The sequence below is a fragment of the Equus asinus genome, chromosome 20, assembly GCF_041296235.1.
Source record: "Equus asinus isolate D_3611 breed Donkey chromosome 20, EquAss-T2T_v2, whole genome shotgun sequence".
NCBI classification, from domain to species: domain Eukaryota; kingdom Metazoa; phylum Chordata; class Mammalia; order Perissodactyla; family Equidae; genus Equus; species Equus asinus.
Window position 1 is genome coordinate 17071357 of NC_091809.1, and position 21466 is coordinate 17092822.

A 21466-nucleotide genomic window follows, 5' to 3' on the forward strand; every position below is an offset into this window, starting at 1 on the left:
CTGCCCAGCTCCCCATGCTGAGATCCCATTGTGCCTCGAAGTCTGTCTTTGCTGGGATGCATTTCCCGATGCCCCACCCAGTGGTCACAGAACCTGGTGCCCGAGACAGAAGGGCCCTGCTCCTTGGATCCAGCCCGGTCCTCTCCCATCTGCCTCAGGGCCTTGTCTCAGGCTGCCTGTCATCTCCACAAGGGGGTGCCAGTCTCCTCAAGGAAAGGAGCCCCCACTGCAGCATGTCAGCACAGTCTCTGTCCCTGAGGACAAAGGTGGCTCCTCCAAGGGCATCACCTGTCACTCCTTCATGCATTTCTCCATTGAGTCACTAGTCACATGGTTCTTGTGTCCAGCTAGACCAGCACGAGGGGGTCCTGGGGGGTAAGGACTAGGCCTGACTCATTCCTGTGTCCCCAGAGCCCCACCGCCCTCCTGGCCCAGTGCAGGTTACCCCTGGGTTTGGGGACATCATAGGGCTTCAAGGTCGCTTAGAGAGGTTGGGGTCATTCACAGGGATCATCAGCGTCTCTGCAAGAAAGCTTAGAACAGCTCCCCAGGGTCAGGTGCCAAGATTCATTTCTCAAACTTTTATTGATGCCCCGCAGGGCTGCAAAGACAGCTCACAAAACCCTTGTGGTTGAGGCCTCCCAGTCTGGGGGAAAAATGAAAGAAACGCGATAGCTCCTTCTCGGATTCGCCTGACCTTGGCTAGGGAGGGAGGTGGGGTCAGATCAGGGGCCGAGGAGCCGGGATTTTGGAGCGGGTGAAGGCTAGGTTAGGTCGCATGTTGAGGGACTGCAAGTAATTTGCAGAGGAGGACCCAGATTGCAGGCACTGGAGATGGCTGGATTGGGCTAGTGGTTGTCCGTCGTGGTGGGCGGGGGGGAAAAAAGAAAAATGGATGGCGGTGGGTGGATCCAGGACAGCTGTTCACAGATCGCACAAGTGGCGGTGGGCGTGGCTCGGGGGCACTGGGCGGGGTCAGCAGATTTGCCTCTTCTCGCAGATCCAGTTGTCCCTCTCGTTGTCGCCGCACGGAGCGTCGTTCCACATCCCCGTGTCCAGCATCATGATGCAATCCTCACGACCCTGAGAGTCATTGGGCTCCCCCTCGTTCCAGTGGCTGCAGGAGTTTGGCATGGGTGCTGCTGGGGGTCTAGATTGCGGATGGCCCTGGGGTCTGTCCTCCCTACTCAGGGTCTAGCCTGTTTATTAATTGGGTCTTACCTAGATACCCTGAGAGTCTAATCTATCCACAGATAGAACTTTCCAGCCCTGGGACATAATTTTCTATCCCCCGGAATTTAACCCTCAGCCAGTTCCTGGGGTCTAGGCTGCCCATCCCAACCGAGACTCTGAGATCTGGTCAAACCACTTCCCCTCGGGTCTGATCTGTCCTCCTCCCCACGTCCCTTCTCTCACCTGAAGCTGAGCGGGACTCCGTCCACCCACTGGTAGCCCTGGACCTTCTCGGCGCAGCGCACCGCCCTCAGACCCAGCCAGTAGCCGCGACCTCTCACATTCCGACTCAGGAAGCCCTGGGCAGAGGTGCAGACTGAGTCCACCTCGCTCTCTCCCACCCGCACTTCCCAGGCCACGCCCCTTCCGGTGAACTCCGCCTCCCGCCTCTCACGGCTTAGGCTGCGCACCTGCTCATCCAAGTCATTCACGATCACCAGGTGCGCACCAGCGCCGGCGCAGTTGCGCTGCGCCTCGTCCCACGTGGCAGGTGGAATGGAGAAAAGGTAGCAGGAGCCACGGAAGGGCAGCCACGACGCGGGGCACTGCTCGCAGGAGCCTGCGGGGTGGCGACGGTCACAAAGGTCGATGGCTCCCAGGTGGAGCAGAGAGGACTGGGGAGTTAGGGTTGGATCTCTGGGCCCAGGGGCGGAGCCAGAGAGAACAGGCCAAGGTCAAAGGGGAGGGCAGGCGTTTCAGGAAACCCCGAGGTCCACGAGCAGGGCCCCTTGTCCCCTCCCCCCTTCCCTCCCTCCTCAGTCTTGCTCACTATTCCTGAGCTGGGCCGCCTCCAGCGCCCGCAACAGCTCCGTGCGGATGCCCTCGCGGTCTCTACCCGCTTCGGCCAAGCCCTGGGTCACTACGAGGTCAAGAAAGTCCAGATTATAGCTGTGTCAGGGCGAGGAGCAGGGTCACGATTAGGTAAAGTCAGCATTCAAGTCTGTGGGCAGTGTCACCGTCAAGAATGACATCGCGGTCAAGGACTGTCGTAGCCGGGTAGGGTCCAGTTGTGGTTGAGGTTGGGACTTGTCGTCAAGGTCAGACTCCAATGGTCAGGGTCAGGATCAGAGGATAGGGTCGGGGTAACAGAAAGGTCAGGACGTGAATCGACAGCCGCGCGGAGGGATGAGGGGTCGTGGCGCTGTGCCGCCCTCACCGCGCTCGCTGAGTTCTTTTAGGGCGCTCTCCTGCTGGAACAGCTTTTCCCGCGCCTCCCCAAGCTCAGTGCGAGCGGTCTGCAGCTGCGCCTGCGTCCCCTGGCCTGGGAAGGGGACCAGGATGGGGCGGGACGTCCGAGACCAGCCCGCCCCACGCCCAACACCTCCTCCCATCCTGGCCACAAGCCCCGCCCGCACCCGCCTCCTGCGGTCCCGCCCACAAGCCTCGCCCTCAGGACCACAAGCCCCGCCCTCAGGACCACAAACCCCGCCCCCTCAGCCCAAAATTCTTACAGCATGTATCGCAGGATCGGATCTCTTCCTTCAAGGCAGCCAGCACCACCGTCTGCTCCGAGGCTGGAACAACCCCCGCCAGATCAGCCCCCGGGGACTCACGAGATACCCTTCCCCTCTCCTGGGCCAGTCCCGGGGACCCTAGGATCCCCTCACCCAACCCCTTCCGGTCTCCAGGGTCCCGGACACTCTCCCCGCTGCACACCCAGGAGGCCCTGTTCTGCGCTCACCATTTGTTCTCAGCAGGTCCTGGTGGCCGAGCAGCACCCGGCGCTCTGTGGAGGCTGCAGAGAGAGGCTCCTGCAGGCGCGGCCCCAGGGACCTGGGAACTCTCCCTTTGCCCCCCTGCGGGGATCCGGTCTTGGGACCCACACAGGGGGTAGGCAGACATGCAGCCCACATGATGTGCACACACGCCGAGAGGAACCAAACACCCAGGGACGTGCTCACACCTTCATGCATGCACATACACACAGACGTGCATGCGCACAGTCCAAAGATGCACACACTTTGTTCACACGTATTCACACTCAGACCCAGGCAGGGATCTGGGACCCGGCTGGTGTGCCCATTGTGGGACGATCTATCTCCCCATGGGGGCTGGACACACCTCCCCGAATTATACAGACACTCACCTTTGGAAAACAGGATGCTCAGAATGAGGGCCCACAGGATGGTGGCGATCATAAGAGATGTGGCTACGATGAGAAGTCTCCTTCCCCAGCGTCCCCAGGACCCTGGGATAACACAGAGAGACTCCTGGGTCCCTCCTGCTCCAGGACCATCCTGGATCCCTGGGCCCTGAGGACCAAGCCCAGAACACTTGGGTTCCTCCCAGGAAATTGGGATTCAGAGAGGTCAAGTAACGTGCCTATTGTCAGACAGCCCCTAAGTGGCAGAGGTGGAATTTGAATTGAGGTCCAGCCGGCTCCAGGACCTGTGGTGTCTCTCCTGCACCCACTACCTGGGCTCTCTCTTGGCTGTTTCCCTCCCCTCCCCCATCAAACCCCAAACCACTGGCCAGAGGGACTCAAGGGGGACAGTGAGGCAGTCCCATTGCTCATACCTCCGGGGGCCTCCTGGAGCCCACCACCCCACCTGCTGTACGGGGCAGTGTCCATGATGAGCAGCCTCCCAGCCCAGGGCATGGATATAAATGGAGCCCCCTCACTCACTCACCACGCCCACTCTCTTCCTTCCTTCCCATCTTCTGACTCTTAATTCCTAGTGCAAGGGACCCTCTGACGAGTCACAGGGCTGGGCCCTTTCTCGGCAGGGCTGGGCTAGGGGTAAGGATGTGGTAGAGGAAGTGGGAGTTGGTGGTGGAGGGGGGTAGGGAGCGTGCGTGCGTGCGTTGTGCGTGCGTGTGTGTGTGTGTGTGCATGTGCAGTTCCATCCTCCCTGGCCTGGGAGCTGCAGCAACATCTCCAGGCTGGTTTTGGGGCCTCACTCTGGAGCTTGGTCCCCACCTCTTAGAGGTCTGGGGCTGGCCTTCCCAAGAGAGATGCTCTGAGCCAGCCAAGTTCGGGCCCCTCCCTGCTGGTTCCTGAGAAAGCCCCTCAGCCATAGCCCCCCAGGCCAGCTCAGCTTCCCTCCTCAACTCTGCTGCAGGGGCCTGCCAGAGGCTGGATCTGCCCCGCCCTTAATTCACTCCTTCTCAGTCATGGGAGAACACTGACATTTGTTGGGTGCTGGTCCGCTAAGCTTCCGGACTCTACAATTGGGTGGGTGAGGGGTGTGTGTATGTAGCTTCTATAAGCCTCAGTTTTTCTCCTCTGTGAAAAGGGGGACAGTGACAAGGCCTCCCTCCAAGGGATGCTTTGATAAAGGATAGAGGTCATCCATGTCAAGCCCTGCACCACCCCAGGCATAAAACCCGCTAATATTCATTCATTCTTTCAACAAATTTTGAACACCTGCCCTGTGCCAGGATCAATCTAGAACCTGGGCATCCATTGATGCCCCAAATAAGCAAATTCCTTCCTTCTTGGAGTAAACATTCTAGTAGGAAGTTGGGAGAGACAGATAGTAAATAACGAACATAACGAAAACATCAAACATTGTAGTTTGTCCACGTGCAAATTATCCACATTCGAGTAGAGTCTGCTGAAAATGATTTAAGAATTGATTTGTAGCCCGTTTTCTTGGGTGCCAACGAAAAGGGTGATTGGCAGGACGATGGTAAAACTCGATTGCTTGTTGATTGGAACGAATCCAGGGCTCAGAGAGATCAGGTAGGTCACCCAACGCCACTCAGCCAAGAAGTATTGGTTCTCTGATCCAAGGCCATGCTCTGCCTGCTACAGGGACTCTTCTCTTCGCTATTGCAAAACACTGAAAACTCCCGGCCCCAAATTCCTCCCTCTCGGTACACACGCCTGTCTGCAAGGTGACTTTGTTACTCCTCGCATCAAAAGGCGGAGTCTATTTCCTCTCCCTTCTGAATCTGCATTATCCACGTGACTTGTTTTAACCAATAGGCATGCAGAAGCACCACCACGTGACTTCCGAGTCTTGGCCCCAGCGTGCTTTGCGGCTTCTGCCTTCTCGCTCCTGGGATGCTGCAGGCCGCCATGTTGGAGGGCCCCCACTTAGCTTGGCGGAAGTGAGAGGTCGCTTGGAGGAGAAAGCAGCCCAGCCTGCTACCGGCAGCAAAGCTCCTCTTGGCTCTTCTAGCCGTTCCAACTGCTGTGCGAATACAACGGCCCAAACGATTGTAGGCGAGACCAGGAAGGAGCCACCCAGTCAACCCATGGAATTGTGAAAAATAAAAAATCACTATTGTTTTCAGCCATCAAGTTGCAGGGCCGTTTGTTATATTGCATAACTCAAGCGGCCATAAACATTGACCGACACACCCTTGCCCTCCAAGCTAGGGGGGGTCCACCCGTTCCAAGGCCGAGGAGAGACGGCCCTTTATGACTTTCGACATCAACAGTCTCAGAAGTGGGGTCTGTGCTCTCTGGAGCCTCCGCCCCCAGGCATGCCTCCCTGCCACCATCCGCTTTCTGACCCAGCTGCTTGCCCAGCGAGGTCGCTCGCCCGCGCCAGCTGCTTCCTCTCAGGACCCAGCACCTCGTGGATTGCACACTCGGGGTGGCCACGCCCTCGTTCCTGCGGCTCCGGGGACACCTGCTCATGGGGGCTGCGAGCTGCTCCAGGCCAGGCCCTCTTCTAGGCGCTGGAGGTCCAGCAAGGGACAAAACTGGCCCAAATTCCCGTTTTTATGGAAATTCCAATCTCGTGGCGGGGAAGACAAGAAACAGATGAACAAAGATATATCGTGTTTTAGAATATCATGGGGTGATAAATATATACACTATGCTGTGCTATCTCGCCAGGGAGAGCAGGAAAAATAAGGCAGGCTGGGGAGACAGTGAATGATTTGGGGCAGCTATTTTAGGCAGGATGGTCGGGAAAGAGATTTCTGAAAAGGCGTTTCTTTGGAAAAACAGTTTTGAGAGTTCCTCAATTGAACGTAGAATTACCGTACGACCCAGCGGTTCCACGCCTAGGTATATACCCAAGAGAAATGAAAACATACATGCAGACAAAAGCTTGTACATGAATGTTCATAGCAGCATGATTCAAAGTAGCCAAAAAGTGGAACTAAGCCAAATGCCCATCAACTGATAAATGGATAAAGGTGGTGTAGCTATATGGTGAAATATTATTCAGCCATAGAAAAGAATGAAGTTCTGATAAAGGCTGCAATGTGGATGAACCTTGGAAAGATGCTAAATGAAAGAAGCCAGCTACAGAAGGCCACCTATTGTATGAGTCCTTTTATGTGAAATGTCCTGAACAGGCAAACCTATAGAGGCAGAAACTAGATTAGTGGTTGTCAGGGGCTGGGAGCAATGAGGGAATGGGAGGGTGATGGTTAAGGGGTTAGGGGTTTTTTTTGGGATTATGGAATGTTCTTATGTTGGTTGTGGTGATGAATGCACAACTGTGTGAATATAATAGAAATCATTCATTGAATTGTTAGGGTGAATCATACAGTGTGTGAACTATATTTCAATAAAGCCAGAAAGAAGGAAGGAAGGCAGACAGGTAGGTAGGAAGGTATTGAAGGATGCACACTCCAGCCAGAGGAAACAGCAAGTGCAGAGGCTTGGAGGTTGTGTAACCAAGCAAAAAGGGGCTCATTCTGCTACCACAATCTGGTGCCAATCAGTTGCAAACAAGCCAGTGGTTGAGAAAGGAAAATTTAGATGACTAGCTAGCATCGCAGGAAGATGGCGGACTAATGTCCTTAAGAACCATATTCAAATCATACAGAATCTTGAGGCAGTTATATAGGGGAAATAGGCAAGGGAGGGGGGTTCAGTAATGTCAACCGTCTGGTGTGATGGACTTCAAGGCGCCTCATTATCTCTTTCTTCTGTCATTCATGATGGGTACTAACGCAGAATTTTTGTCTCTTGAGGTTGTCATGTTCCTGGGGAACTCAGAGAGCAAAGTTGTCTTCTCACAGCTGGGAGATACACGTAAGCAAGACTCATAGAACTAGTGACCATGCATTTTGTAAAATCGAGAGGTGCTTAATCGTCTAGGCTACGTGCGGACTAGAACATATTCACAGAGATGAGTGAGTCAGGGCCATAGTTACAATATGGCTTCCTTTCCCTAACATGACTTCCCTCATGCTAACTTAAGATCTGGCTGTTACAGTGGGAATGTGTCTCGCCCATAAGGGGAACTGTAGCTAGCATGGAGTGAGCAAGGATATACCCAGAGAGTTACTCTCATTTATTTAATGACTCTGAGGTGCCAGACACAGTCCCTGGATAACAAGTGAGAAACAAGAAGCTGCAATCTCTGCCCTCATAGATGTTAGACATTAAACCTGAGAATTCCAGTTACTATGTTACTAGAATGAAATGCTCCATAAACCCATCTCTTTTTCTAATTAATGGCTTTTTCCTTGACTTTTCTTATTAGCAAGCAGCTCGGTTTTTTCCTCCTTTCTCTTGAATTGTCTGAGAATCTTTAGGGGTCCTAAAAACCAAATGTTGGAGGAGAGAGACAGAAAGCCTTCTCCACCCAAATGGAAGACACACAGTGGTGCTACTGAAGACTGGTTTTGATGGTCTGACCAATGACATAGGCGGCCTTCTGGGTCCAGATGCCCACGGGCCAGTGCTGTGTTTTTTTGCAAGAGGAAGATTCCACTCCCTCCACGTGCACCTGGTACTCACACCTGATACCCACCATCCCGGATGCCCATCCTCTTAGGGCTCACACACAACAGCCTTTCATTAATTCACTTAGCCATTATTTATTGAGTACCTGCTATGTGCTCTGTTGAAGGTCTTGAACACGTAATGGCAAATAAGACAGCCAATCCCTCTCCAGATGTATATCTAAATCTAAATATTTGAAAAGCAAAACTTTGGGTGGAAAAATCCAGGTAGAAAGGGTTTTTTAGTCAAAACGTCAAGAAGATAGACAACAAAAGAGTGATTAATAAATTAAGCTACATTTTTAAAAATTCCATTTTACCTGGGTCATGTTTGGTTCAGAAATTGTTTCTTCTGGATCTTTAAGTTCATCACATACCGTTTCCCTACAATTATTTTAATTGCTGCTCTCGTTTTTGCTGTATTTGCTTCCTCATTCCAGGCTTACCTCTGGTATTTCCCATTTGTGGGTCTTTCTATAAAAGATCAGTTGTATTTATTCTTTCTACTATTTTTGGTTTCATGACATGGTGTTGTTTGCTAATTGAGTGACACTGCCTGGGTTTAAAATCTCAGCTGTATACCACGTGTGAGCGATATAATCTTAGGAGGAGCAATCAACCCTTCTTGTGCCTCAGTTTTCGTCTATAAAATGGGAAGAGTAACATTACTAGCTCCTACCTCGTTGGCCTGTTGTGAGCTTCTCTGAGTTAATGTGTATTAAAGCACTTTACACATGGTGTTTGTTGCTATTTCTTTTCTTCTTCAATTATTTCACCTTTTATCTTAAAAAAAAATCCCTCCTCCTATTTTCTTTGGGTTCATTTTTGCTTTTTAAAAACTAATTTATCAAGTGAAATCCTTAATTCCTTCATTCGAGATCTCTTGTCCTCTATCTCCCTCCTCCTTCTCTCTCTCACATTTTCCCCCTTAGTTAGAAAAGGTCTGTAAATTTTTCTCAGAGAACTACTTTTCCTGCTTCTCACTGGATCTCATTGTGGCTTTGGGTTGTGTTTCCCGACTCCTGGAGAATTTGAATGTCCATTAGATGTTGATTCACTCTTCTGGTTTGATTTCTGTAAATTGTGTCTTTCACCCATCTTTTGCTAGGAGGTGGTTTGGGTTTTTTTCTTATTAATTTATAGAAGTTCTGTATGTGTTATAGATACAGATGCAAATATCATCTCCTAGGTGGTGGCTCGTCTTCCCATTTTTCTTATGGCACTTTTGATCGCTCATCAATGAGGAAGTAAAAGTTGGTGGTCATGCGCTGAAATAAACTAGTAATAGACCAGATGTACAGGAAGCCACATATCTAGATCTCAGTAACCTGGGGTCGAAGGAAGCAGAAACCTCTTGAGAGTCATAGTACTGTGACATTTATGGAACTTACACACACACACACAACCACACCAAGTATGTATATTTACGGAAGTGTATCCCACACATCAGAGTGGATGCCTATGGTAGAGAAGGAGGAAGAGCGTTTAGACGTTAAAGGTCAGCAACACTCAGGGCACAGTGCAGGACTGAGGAAGTTTATTTCCCACAAAATGGGAGAGTCCCGCTCTTCTTCCTAGATGTCCCCTTGTTCCAAGACACGAGACCCATCTTGCATTCGTCATCAGAAATGGAGCCCGTGTCAACAGGGGCTGACAGCTGACTTGGCAGGAGGATTTTACTGTGGGGCAGAACCTTCTGGGAGGGCACACCCTCCTTATGGGGTTCTTGAGAACAGTGGTTCTCGGGGAGGGCTCGCAGGGAGGGAACCGAAAAACACAAAACAAAACCCACAAGGATTGCACAATCTCATCAGAATATGTTCTTGGATCTAGGTGGAATTGACTCATCAGCCCTTATGGGGGAGAAAGAACTAAGGTGTTTGGAGATTCGGAGGTTTTCTGGAAGAGGTAGCATGGGAAGGAGGCCATGAAGGACATGTACACTGTTGGCAGAAAAAGGATGGGTCCACCAGGCAGAGAACACAACCAAGGCAGAGGCAAGGAGGCAGGAAAGGTGGGTCTCTTTTGTATACACCTGTAGTTGAAGTTTCCTTGGGGAGCCAAGGGGTGCTGTCTAGCTAGGGAAGCAACCAGAAGGCTGCCCATCCCCTGTCCCGTGCCCGGAACTCGCCACAGGGGAAATAAGAAGGGAAAGGAAGTCCCAGGCATGAGGCTGGCCACAGACCTCTAACCTCCAGCCCTGGCCCGGATCAGGGAAGGGAGACTCATTTCCAGGAGGCAAGGTGCGTGAGGAAGAGTAACATTACTAGTTCCTACCTCATTGGCCTGTTGTGAGCTTCTCTGAGTTAATGTGTATTAAAGCACTTTACACATGGTGTTTGTTGCTATTCCTTTTCTTCGTCAATTATTTCACCTTTTATCTTAAAAAAAAATCCCTACTCCTATTTCCTTTGGGTTAGCCCAGGTGCCAATCTTTAAAAAAAACAACAACAAAAAAAGCTAAACACAAGAAAACAAACGCTTACACAAAGAGTAGGCTGAAACTTCCTTAATCTGATAAGCGGAAATTTCTAGGAACCCTCAGAAATGTCCTAGTAGTGAATTCTGAGAACCATTTTTGGTAAAATCAAGAAGAAAAGAAAGATGTCCGTCTTGCTAATTTGCCAATCCAATAAGGAAATGACAATAAATAAGACCTATAGGTATTGGAAAGGAAGAGTTGAAGTTGAGAGCATTTTGAAGTCAAGATCAATTGTCTAGAAAGTTCTAGAGACTTAACTTCTGGACTAATCTGTAAAGGGAGCAGCTTTCTTATGTCCTAGCAATGAGCATCTGAAAATGAAAGAGGAAACAAATCCTCTTCCCAATATGAGAAAAACCCTTGAGCATTAAAAGAATAATCATAACAAGAATACGAATAAAACTATTAAATGCAGGCTGGCCCGGTGGCATACTGGTTACGTTCATGTGCTCTGCTTCAGTGGCCCGGGGTTCCCAGGTTCAGATCCCGGGTGAGGACCTATGCACCACTCATCAAGCCACGCTGTGGCAGCGTCTCACATGAAAAAGAGGGAGATCAGCACAGTTGTTAGCTCAGGGCCAATCTTCCTCACCAAGAAAAAAAACCTATTAAATGCAACTAAGATCTGAACAAATTGAGACACAGATTGAGTTCCCCAAAAGAACATTCAGTATTCTACAGAGTTTAATTCTTCTCAAATTAATTTATAATATATTAGTTTATAACATATTTAGTGCTGTCTCGTTAAAAATCCTAAATAGATTTTTGACAGACATTTATTGTGATAAAATACACATAATGTAAAAATTTACCATCTTAACCATTTTTAAGTGCACAGTTCAGCAGCACTGAGCACATTCACATTGTTGTGCAAGTTCCATCATCCACCTCCAGAACTTTCTCATCTTCCCAAACTTAAACTCTGTCCCCATTCAACTCTAACTCCTCATCGCCTCCCCCAGCTCCTGGCCCACCATTCTACTTCCTGTCTCTATGGATTTGGCTCTTCTAAGGGCCTCCTTTAAGTGGAATCCTAAATAGTCTTTTTTTAAATCTTTTTCAAACTTTTAATTTTGAAATAATTTTAGATTTGCAGGTGAATTGCAAGGAAAGCACAGTCAGCCCTCTGTATCCACGGGTTGCACGTCCACAGATTCAACCAACCGGATGGAAAGGTCTATGATGGTTGTGTCTGTACTGAACACGCACAGACTTATTTTCTTGTCATTATTCCCTAAACGATTCAGTATAATAACTATTTACCCAGCATCCACATGTATTAGGTATTATAAATATTCTAGAGATGATTTAAAATATATGGATGTACATAGGTTATATGCAAATACTATGCCATTTTATATTAGGGACTTGAGCATCTGCAGATTTTGGTATCCGCGGGGCTCCTGGAAAAAATCCCACAAGGACACCGAGGGACGACTATACAGGGAGTTCTGTATACCCTTTACCCAGCCTCCTATAGCATTAAATTACTGTCATACATTTGTCGAAGCCAGGAAATTAATATAGGTGCGATGCTGTTAACTAAACTACGGGTTTCGTTTAGCATTCACATTTTTTCCATTGGTGTCCTTCTTCTGTTAGAGGATTCCATCCAGGGATCCCACATGGCATTTAGTCATTGTATGAGCTTTCTAGGGCTGCCATGACAAAGTGCCACAGACCAGGGGGCTTCAACACAGAAACTTATGGATGCATAATTCCGGAGGCTGGAAGTCCACGATCAAGATGTCAGCAGGGTTGAATTCTCCTGAGGTCTCTCTCACAGGCTTCTCCCTGTGTCCTCACATGGTCGTCCCTCAGAGTGTGTCTGTGTCCTCATCCCCTCTTCTTATAAGGACACCAGTCAGATTGGATTAGGATCCACCCTAATGACCTTATTTTAACTTAATTATCTTTTAAAACACTATCTCCAAATGCAGCCACATTCTGAGGTTCTGGGGGTTAGAGCTTCAACCTGTGAATTTGGGGGAGGGGGGCACAATCCAGGTCGTAACAGCCATCATGTCTCCTTAGTCTCCCCCAAACTCTAACAGGTTCCTGGTCTTTCCTTGTCTTTCATGATGTTGACAAGTTTTGAAGAGTTTCTACCACGTGCTGTACTGGATGGTTCTTCATGGAGTTTTTCTGCTGTTTCCTTATGATTAGATTGAAGTTGTGGATTGAGAGAAAGAGTACCACAAAGGAGAAATGCTCTTCTCATCCCATGATATCAGAGAGGAGGGTACATGATGTCCACATTGATTATCACTGGCCATGTGGTTAAGGTTAACCTTGGTTAAGGCAGTGTCTGCGAGGTTTCTGCCCTATAAAGCCACAACTTTCTTCTTTCCATACCCTATCCATGCGTTCTCAACAGGGTTTCGTTGCTCCCAAGGACGGCAAAAGTAATCTTAGGTATTACAATGCCTGTAAACCTTGAAAGCTCAGCTCTACCCAACAAAATCTTATTCCTGAATATTTAATATGGGTGGGCAATGAGAGAAAACATTTATAAAGCCTACTTGGTGGGGGGCAAAATGAAAAAAAAAGTTGAGAAACTCTGCTGTAGCCCCATGAAGTGAGTCACTAAGTCAGTGCCACTCAAGGGGAGGAGAATTAAGCCCCTCCTCCTTTAGGAATAATTATTAAAATTGTGTGAACATGTGTTAAGACCACCACAGTAATTAATATTTGGGGGTGGGGGGAGATACGTTGAGGTTATGCAAATATCCTGTTCCTACTTAAAGTCAAACCCATTAATTGTAGCATCCGGCTGTGGATATTGCTGGGAGAAATTATTACTGTGGTGTTCCATGGTGATTTCCTATTTCCTTCCCTGCTTATTAATTAAAATCATTCTGCAAGGAAGATCAAATTGATTATTTTAAAAAGACTTTACATTTTGAAATGGTTTTAGCGTCACAGCAAAGTTGAGTAGAAAGTACAGGGAGGTCCCATATTTCTTATGCTCCTACGCATGCATAGCTTCTCCCATTCTCAACATCCTACACCAGAGTGGTACCTTTGTCATAACTGATGTTATAACTAATTATAATAAGAATAATAAGAAGTTTTCACACGTTGAGGTATATGGGGAAGCCATTCTGGTTTGGCCTAAAACTCGTTCTTCCCAGAACAGCTGGAGTCATGGCCCATGACACATGCCTTGCACATCTGCTTCAAACCTTTTCCTAAAGCAAAGAATGCACTCTTTAAAGATAAGGGTGAACGTCTCCCTCTCTCTTCCCTCTCTCTGCTGCCAATACCAATACTTCTTTGAAGATAAGTTTTTCTTCCCAGAAAACCAAGGTCAAGTTGACCTGCTGGGTACATACTAAATTTCAGCAAAACATGTCTTTGTGGCTTTGGAAGAAACTGTGGTCCTGTCACACTTCACGTATGTTCTTTGTTCTGAAGTGGTATATAACCATTCTGTAAACCACGCTTCTCCGAGTGCTTTCTTCCCCGGTGGAGATTGCACTTCTGGGCTAGTCCTCAGCTTGGCTCAATAAATGTCACCTTATCTTTCTTCTCTATAGATTGATTATTGATTATTTATGTAGACATAATTGATGAACCTACATTGACAGATCATAATCACTTAGAGTCCGGAATTCACATTAGGGTTCACTCTTGGTGTTGTACATTCTACGGGTTTGGACAAATGTATCATGACGTGGATCCACCATCACAGCATCATACAGAATGTTTTCACTGCCCTAAAAATCCTCTGTTCTCTGCCCATTCACAAATAGATTTTTGAACATTTTATTGAGAGACTGCCAAACAGATTTTAAAACAAACTTGACAAGTGGGTTATTTGGAATATAATAGAGAGGTTACAACTAGGGAGGGTAACATTTTGGGCTCAGAGGATGAGGAAGGAGGGAGCTTTAGTTTTCTCTGTATAGATTGATGAGTTTTGGTTCCACATGCATAGATTACTTATTCAAAGACATTTAAACATTTAAAGCTGTGGTCATTTAAGAAATCATCTTTAAAAGAAATTGCATAAGAATAGGCAAGAACATTTTGATAGAGAAGAACAATGCCTAGCAGATATCACAGCATATTATAAGCTTGGCTTGGGTTTCCCCAGAAGCAGAGCCTGAGACAAGGATTCAGTTACAAGTGTTTTATCTGGGAAGTGATCCCAAGAAGCACCAGTAGGGGAACAGGAAAGTGGGACAGGGAAAGAAGGAAGCCAATACAGGGGGCATCAATGAGCGAGTGGCTGCTGTGGGCAACTGAGGCTCAAACCCATTAGGGGCCTCTGGAAGATGATCTGGAACACTCCTCTGAGGTATTCTGCTCATTGGAGGTTGAGTTTGCCAGGAAGCTGACTCTAAGTGAGATGGAGTATAGCATGTAGGTTGTTTATTGTGATATTGCGATTTATAATAAGAAATATATATTTGGAAACAGAGCTCCTAAAACCCTTGGGATTTTCTAAGTGATGAGAGAGGTAAAGGTGTCTTTTGTTACGTTAATGAGGTGACTTTTGGACCACACCAAAGGATGGCAGCTGGTTGCGAGTGGAGTCAACCATGAGATTAGAGGGTTGGAAATTTCAGTCCCATCTCCAGCCTCCGGGTAGAAGAGAGGAGCTGGAGACTGAGTTCAGGCGCCATGGCCAGTGATTTCATGGATCACGCCTGTGAAACGAAGCCTCCACAAAGACCCAAAAGGACAGAGTCCTGAGAGCTTCCGGGTTGGTGAACACCTGGAGACTGGGGGAGAGTGGCATGCTCAGGCGGGGCGTGGAAGCTCTGTGCCCTGTCTCCATACTTTGCATCTCTTCCATCTGGGTGTTCCCGAGTTACATCCTTTCATAATAAATTGGCGATCTAGGAAGTAAAACGTTTCTCTAGGTTCTGTGAGCAGCTCCAACAAATTAACAGAACCCAAGGAAGGGGTCATTAGAACCTCCAATCTATAGCTGGTTGGTCAGAAGCACAGGTGACAATCTGGACTTGCAATTGATGTCTAAAGAGTAGAACAGTCTTGTAGGACTGAGCCCTTCACCTGTGGGGTCGTATGCTCTCTCCAGGTAGGTGAAATCAGAATTAGGTTGAACCATAGAACACCCAGCTGGTGTCAGAGAATTGCTTGGATGTATCAGGAAACAACACCGCCACTGCTTCAGGTTCAAATACTGTGCAGAATCATTTTATTTACGAAGGGGCATCCTTAGGGTCAGCACCTGCGGGAGGGTGCGAATTCTGTGCGATGTTTTTACACCAAGAAATTCTCCAATTCTGACATATCCACCTGGAGGTGGCACCAGATCCCACAAGTTAAAGGGCTCCGTCCCACAAGCCTGATCCACATCAGACGCCGGCTGCAAATGGGGTGCCCAGGCTACCCGCGCTTCTGCCTGATGACTTCAGATTTGGGGGTTCCCATGACCCCCTCTCAGGTTTGGTAATTTGTTAGAAGGCTCACAGAACTCAGAACAACACTTAGCTTGCATTTACTGGTTTATTATAAAGGATACAAATCAGAGACAGCCCAGTGAAAGCGATGTGCAGGGCAAGGAGTGGAGGGGGAGGGGATGGAGGGAGCTTCAATCCACTCCCCCCCCGCCCTCTGGTCCAGGGGATGCGGCAGCTACACAGAGCCATCCAAACCATGTGCCCTTGGAAGGAAGAGAGAGCAGATCCATGGAACACACGAGCCTGACCGTATCCCACAGCCGGTCATTTTATTAAGCTCCAAGGAGCGAGGTGCCCAGAACCATAACCTCTGAGCCAAGGGAAGCCTTGAAGCATCAGAGGAAGGACAGAGTTGGGCATGGGCCCGTAGGGGATAAAGAAGACGAGAGGGAAGAGTCCTGAGCTTCTGTCAAGGTCCACAGACCAGGAGAAGAAAGACCAGAGTAAAGATGGGTGAAGTTCTGCAGACCCAGCAGAGGTGAGGTCAGAGCCACAGGGCTCGAGGACGGACAACAGCCTTAGGCACTGGAGCACGAGGTTGTGGGCTTTTTGCAAATCCAGAATTTGCTGAGGCTGCATTTGGAGTCGTTCCAGCCTTTGCCCCTAAACTCCGCGCAGTCTTCCTCCCCACTGCTGTTGGGCTCTCCTTCATTCCAATACTTCATGAAGCTGCAAAGACCACGCAGAACGTGAGCCCCTGCCCGACCACGTTCACCGTTTCTAGCTGCCGTTGTCTTGTTGCTTTCCCATCTGCCCTGCGTGCATCTGCCCGACACACTTTGTTCTGGGAAACCTGATGACACCCCTGAGTCAGTTTGCCTTGGGCTCCTGCTGCCTGGGTTGCCCCCACTTTTGGAGGGAGCCCTCCTCTCTGGGGCATGCTTTTCAAAAGCAAACCAACCAATCCAGGTACCCCCCCCAACTCGCTCCTTTAAGGGGTCCCACTCTCAGGGCCAGTACCCTCATCACCCTGGGGCAAGGTGTCAGTCAACTAGGGACGGCCCCTATGCCCCAGAGCCCGCTGGAATTATTCAGACTAGCCCATCCTAAGCCTGCTTACCCTGCCTCACTCATTCTTTCCAGTGGAAACTACAATAAAGCCTCTTGCCCACAGATCCCGCCTCCCTCTGCCTCCTGACCCAGCCTGGTGCCTCCTTGTGTGACCCCCTTGTCACATGACACACATTTCCTCTCTTGGGATGTGTGACTATAACAAACTGACTTTTCAATGGCAATCTGATCTGTTGGCCTTATGGTACCTCACCTAGTCCATTAATACACTATACTTTAAAACACTCGCCCAGGCTACACGCTCCTCCTGAAGCTCTGATGGTGGAATTTGGGGCACCTGCCGTCCCATCTGAACGTGGATAGGTGGAGCCCACCCATCTCAGCTCAGTGACAATCCCAGACTCTCATGGGGGGTTGAGGGGGAGGATTCCCAGGTAAAGCTCACTTCAGGGGTTTCAGAACCCCGCCCCCACTGGAAAGCGAGGTCCTGCTCCTGAAACTTACCTGGGCAGCAGGGGAGAACCGTCCACCCAGTGCCACGTGCCTTCGTGTTTCAGGTCTGAGAGCCCCATCCAGGTCAAGCGGTTAAACCTGGAAGCCTGGACCTGCAGGAAGTTCTAGCGGATGCAGAGAAATCAGGAGGGAGCTCCGCCCCTCACCCCACCTTCCTGGCTCAGCGTCACCACAATCTCTCCGTAGGAAGTTCTTCTTTCCATCTGAGCTCCGGGCTTTTAGGAGACAAGATCCTGAACCCCCACCTGCTATCAGGATGTCTGAGCATCTCTCACATCTCTATCCTGTGAGCACGGATGGTCTGACTTGCAGACATACATGCACGGCTGGTGTCTACTGTGTGTTTGTGTACTTTAGGCGTGCTAAGCATGTCCACATGGATGTCCTCGTGACTGAGTTTAATGTGCTGGAACCAGATCGAGCCAGTGTGTGAGAGCTTATCACGCGTGCCTCTTTTCACCTCTGCATGGAGTGATGTCACGTGACAGCTTGAAATCAGCCACCGTGGGAGAACTTATACCAGGGAAATTAGCAAATGCTCCAAATCAGGACTCATTCTACCCACCCCACTCCAGGAGCCAGTTGTTAAGCATTTGCCAGCACACCACTGGGGTTTTCTTAAACTTTATGGATTTATGCGTTCCCCAAGACACTCACACATGTTCAGATCTTGACTGTACCCCCTTGCAAGGCGCCAGCCTGGGACCCCCTCATCCCTATCCTTCCCCTTCACACCTTTCCAAGTGGAGTAAGCAGGTTCTCTTCCCCAAGATCCCCTGTGGTCATCTCCTCCCCAGGGGGCCAGTGGTCAGGTGTACGCCCCAGGCCAGGTGCGGGTCCCCTGACAGGCGTACCTGCTCCTCAGCGCTTTCGATGACTACTAGTTGAGCCTCCACTTCCTCACAGGCAGTCACGGAGTCGTGCCAGTTGAGTTGCGAGTTGGAGAAGAAGTAGCAGTTTCCTTGGAAGGACCGCCAGCCCCAGGGACAGGGGTGGCACAGAAGGGCTGTTGTGGGAGGCGGGTCAGGGCTGGGACCCAGATCGGGATGCCCCCATCTCTGTATCCGCCTGGAGAGTTGGGGACTCTGCTTGATTCTACACCCCACAGGGGCCGTTCCCCTCTCTACTTCCCGAGACCCTCCTTCGGCCCCAGGAAGACTCAGGAGTCCTAGCCCCCATCTCCTCCGGACCTGGAGCTCAGAACAGGAGACTGGCTTAATTTCATGCCTACTGTGTGCCTGGCCCCCCTCCCCCCCCGGGAACACCGACTGCCATCATCCTTATTACTCTGGGTTCCTGTTTCGCAGGTGAGGAGACAGGTTCAGAGAGGAGCAGTGACTCACGCAGAGTCACACCACCCCGGAGACCCTTCCAGGCTCCAGAACCCTGGCATTCGGCCACTCACCGATTCCAGCCTTCAGCTGGGTCAGTATTTGCTGGATCTCCTCCTGCTTCGAAGGCTCCAGCCCCTGGGACCTGGGGACCTTGGAGACTGTGCCAAGAAATTAAGAAAGTGCAATTATTAAACGCCTACTGTGTACCGTGCCCTGCACTGGGCCCTCAGGGTCATTGTTTCTGAGAGTCAAGGTCTTGGTTAACCCCCTTTGGAAATAAGGAACATTGACAGCCAGAGAAGGCGGCACCAGGAGAGCAGGTGGAGCAGGGACTGCCCCCTCTCTTTTCCTCCCCCAACCCTGCATCAGAGGTGGGAGGGGCTGCAGGAGAAGCCACCCCAGAGCTGACAGGGCGACCCAGAGGGACCAGAGTCCTGGCTTTCACCCCACCTCCCTCCTGGACCTGGACCCCCCTAGGCTGTGTCTGCAGCCAGAGTGGAGGCCTAGGAGCCCTCCACCCTCGGGGCCTGCCGCTGACCTTGGACTAGGATGGCCACCAGGAGCCCAGCGAAGACCACGAGGGAGAGGAACAGGAGCACCAGGGGGGCCCGGCCCTGCCCCTGACACCCTGCGGGAGGAAAGATGGATGGTCCCAGCACACCTGAGTCCCTGCCTCAGCCTGCCCCAGGGACCGCGTGTCCCCCAGCCCCCACCTCCCCAGGACCCAGCTGTCTGGCAGTAGTCATTTCCTGCTCCCTGTCCCCTCATCCTGTCCTACCTGGGAAGTTCTTGAAGCCATGACTCTTTTGGAATCCAAAGTCTTTGGAGGAAAGTCTGTTCCCACTGGTCATCAGCTCTTCCTCATCTGAATGAGCAGAGCACTGACTCAGAGCCCAGGGCTAGCCATCCCCCTGCCCCCTCCCCAAGATCCCAGAGTCCCCACCCCGCCTCACCCAGTGCCATCGGTTCCTTGGGGTCACGCTGGTCCATCCACTGTCTCCAAATGCCTCGTCTGGACCCCTGGGAGCCACAGCTCTTTATTTTCCACTCTGTGATGCTTGATCCCTGAAGCTACTTTCGTTCAGGAAGAGAAAGAGGGAACTGGGTAGTGACATGTTCATTAGAAAGGTTAAAGGGACAGAGTAGAGCTTCTGACATGAAATGAGATGGATCTTCCCAGAATTCCATGGGATGCTGGGGGGGGGGGGCGGTGATCTCGAGTCAACAGCGAGAAGGACTGGTTCATCCTGGTGTGGCTGAGCTGTGGGACGCTTTTGATGAAATCCAGTAACATGGAGAGTAAAGCTGGTTTGTTGTGCCTCCTGCACTTACGGCAGGAGTGGGCAGAAAATTCCCCTCATCTTCCTGGAACCACCATGCCCTCTGACCTCCATGCTATGCTGTCTCAGCTCCCTGGCATCCTCCTTTATGCTGATTTCTGCTGACTTTTGGAGTTGGAGCTGAATCATCATTCCTTATGTTTATTTAATGCCTATTATAGTTGGGCATTTTTCTAACTACTTTATATATGAATTCATTTAATTTTCCTACCCCTGGGTAAATAATATGACCTCCACTTTACAGATAGGGGAAACTGAAGCACAGAGAGGTTAAGTCACTGGCCCAAGGTCACACAGCTGGTAAATAGTGGAACTGGGATTTGAACCCCAACAGTCCACCTCCACAGTCCACACTATTATCCAAAGATAGCAGATAGTATTAAGGAGGAAACAGAAAGAGTCATAGAATCTTTATTCATAATAGCTTTGAATTGGAAAGACCCACCAGCAGGTGACTGAAAAAAAAACTGTGGCATATTCACACAGTGGAATATTACATAGCAATGAAAAAGCAAAATACATGAATGAATCCCACAAGAGAGCAAAAGAACCCAGACATAAAGAGGACGTACTATAAGATTTGACTTTATGTAAATCAAGAACAGGCAAACTAAGGTTTGGTGGGACTCAGAATGGAGGTTACCTGGAAGAGGGGTGAGGATCGACCCGGAGGGGGATGCCTGGTGTCTTCTGTGTGCTGCAAATATTCTAGATTTTGGTCCGAGAAGTGGTCACGTAGGTGTACTCACATGTAAAAGTTTCTTGAGCTGTACACTTCAGATAGAATGACATAGATCTGTGCAGCATCCCCCGTTCTGCTTTCCACGGTTTCAGCGATGCATGGTCAACCTCGGTCTGAAAATACGAAATGGAAAATTCCAGAAATAAACAATTCATAAGTTTTAAATTGTGCACTATTCTGAGTAGTGTGATGAAATCTCGTGCTGTCCCACTCTGTCCCACCTCAGATGTGAACCATCCCTTTGCCCAGAGTGTCCGCACTGTATGCGCCACCTGCCGACTTGGTTATCAGATCGGTTCTCATGGTATCGCAGTGCTTGTGTTCAAGTCACCCTTATTTTACTTAATAATGGCCCTGAAGAGCAAGAATAGTGATGCTGGCAATTGGGACACGCCAAAGAGAAGCCATAAAGTGCTTGCTTTAAGTGAAAAGGTGAAAGTTCTCAACTTAATAAGGAAAGAAAAAAAATCGTGTGCTGAGGTTGCTAGGATTGGTGCTGGCACCGATATCAGTTCTCCTACGTTAAACCCAGCGTATATGGGGTTAACATCAAAGCACTCACCCCCTTGCCCTGCTTACTCCCCCACTTCCTGTAACCAGAATCCACCCTCCACCACGGAGGCAGACAACCAAGGACAGCCACCTGCGGATTCCCTTGTCTTACCACTTTCCTCTCTGCAAGCAGCCGCACAAGACCACATGCAGGCTGGTGGGAAAGTGCCAATCAGCGAGCCCAC

General features: G+C 49.7%; 2 protein-coding genes across 4 annotated transcripts; both read right to left on the reverse strand.

Moving 5' to 3' along the window:
- Positions 1-553: 553 nt before the first annotated feature.
- On the reverse strand, positions 554-4064 carry LOC106844508 (C-type lectin domain family 4 member G-like). Of its 2 annotated transcripts, none has more exons than XM_014861976.3 (9): positions 3864-4064; positions 3320-3421; positions 2915-2968; positions 2685-2747; positions 2390-2494; positions 2003-2092; positions 1644-1792; positions 1417-1532; positions 554-1117 (listed from the first exon to the last, which is right to left on the reverse strand). In XM_014861976.3, exons 1-9 carry the CDS (start codon positions 3889-3891, stop codon positions 976-978), a joined length of 849 nt encoding a protein of 282 aa, XP_014717462.2. In that variant the 5' UTR covers positions 3892-4064; the 3' UTR covers positions 554-975. The 2 variants fall into 2 exon arrangements, with proteins under 2 accessions (XP_014717462.2, XP_014717461.2); XM_014861975.3 differs by having other exon boundaries at positions 3751-3893.
- An 11757-nt stretch (positions 4065-15821) lies between these two features.
- On the reverse strand, positions 15822-19815 carry LOC106844507 (CD209 antigen-like protein 2). Of its 2 annotated transcripts, XM_014861973.3 has the most exons (7): positions 19601-19815; positions 19426-19512; positions 19186-19275; positions 18719-18805; positions 18168-18319; positions 17305-17417; positions 15822-16458 (listed from the first exon to the last, which is right to left on the reverse strand). In XM_014861973.3, the coding sequence occupies exons 1-7, from the start codon at positions 19635-19637 to the stop codon at positions 16308-16310; spliced, it is 717 nt and encodes a 238-aa protein (XP_014717459.1). In that variant the 5' UTR covers positions 19638-19815; the 3' UTR covers positions 15822-16307. The 2 variants fall into 2 exon arrangements, with proteins under 2 accessions (XP_014717459.1, XP_014717460.1); XM_014861974.3 differs by lacking the exon at positions 19186-19275 and having other exon boundaries at positions 19601-19757.
- Positions 19816-21466: the final 1651 nt, after the last annotated feature.

Coding starts and splice junctions, on each gene's coding strand:
- LOC106844508 (XM_014861975.3), bottom strand. CDS start 3,832: ATGCCCTGGGCTGGGAGGCTGCTCATCATGGACACTGCCCCGTACAGC. Junction 2,969..3,319: donor GAGCATCCTGTTTTCCAAAG/GTGAGTGTCTGT, acceptor CTCTCTCTGCAG/CCTCCACAGAGCGCCGGGTG. Junction 1,533..1,643: donor TGAATGACTTGGATGAGCAG/GTGCGCAGCCTA, acceptor ACCTCTGCCCAG/GGCTTCCTGAGTCGGAATGT.
- LOC106844507 (XM_014861973.3), bottom strand. CDS start 19,637: ATGGACCAGCGTGACCCCAAGGAACCGATGGCACTGG. Junction 18,320..18,718: donor CCAGCTGAAGGCTGGAATCG/GTGAGTGGCCGA, acceptor CTCCCACAACAG/CCCTTCTGTGCCACCCCTGT. Junction 16,459..17,304: donor GGTTCTCCCCTGCTGCCCAG/GTAAGTTTCAGG, acceptor TGGTCTTTGCAG/CTTCATGAAGTATTGGAATG.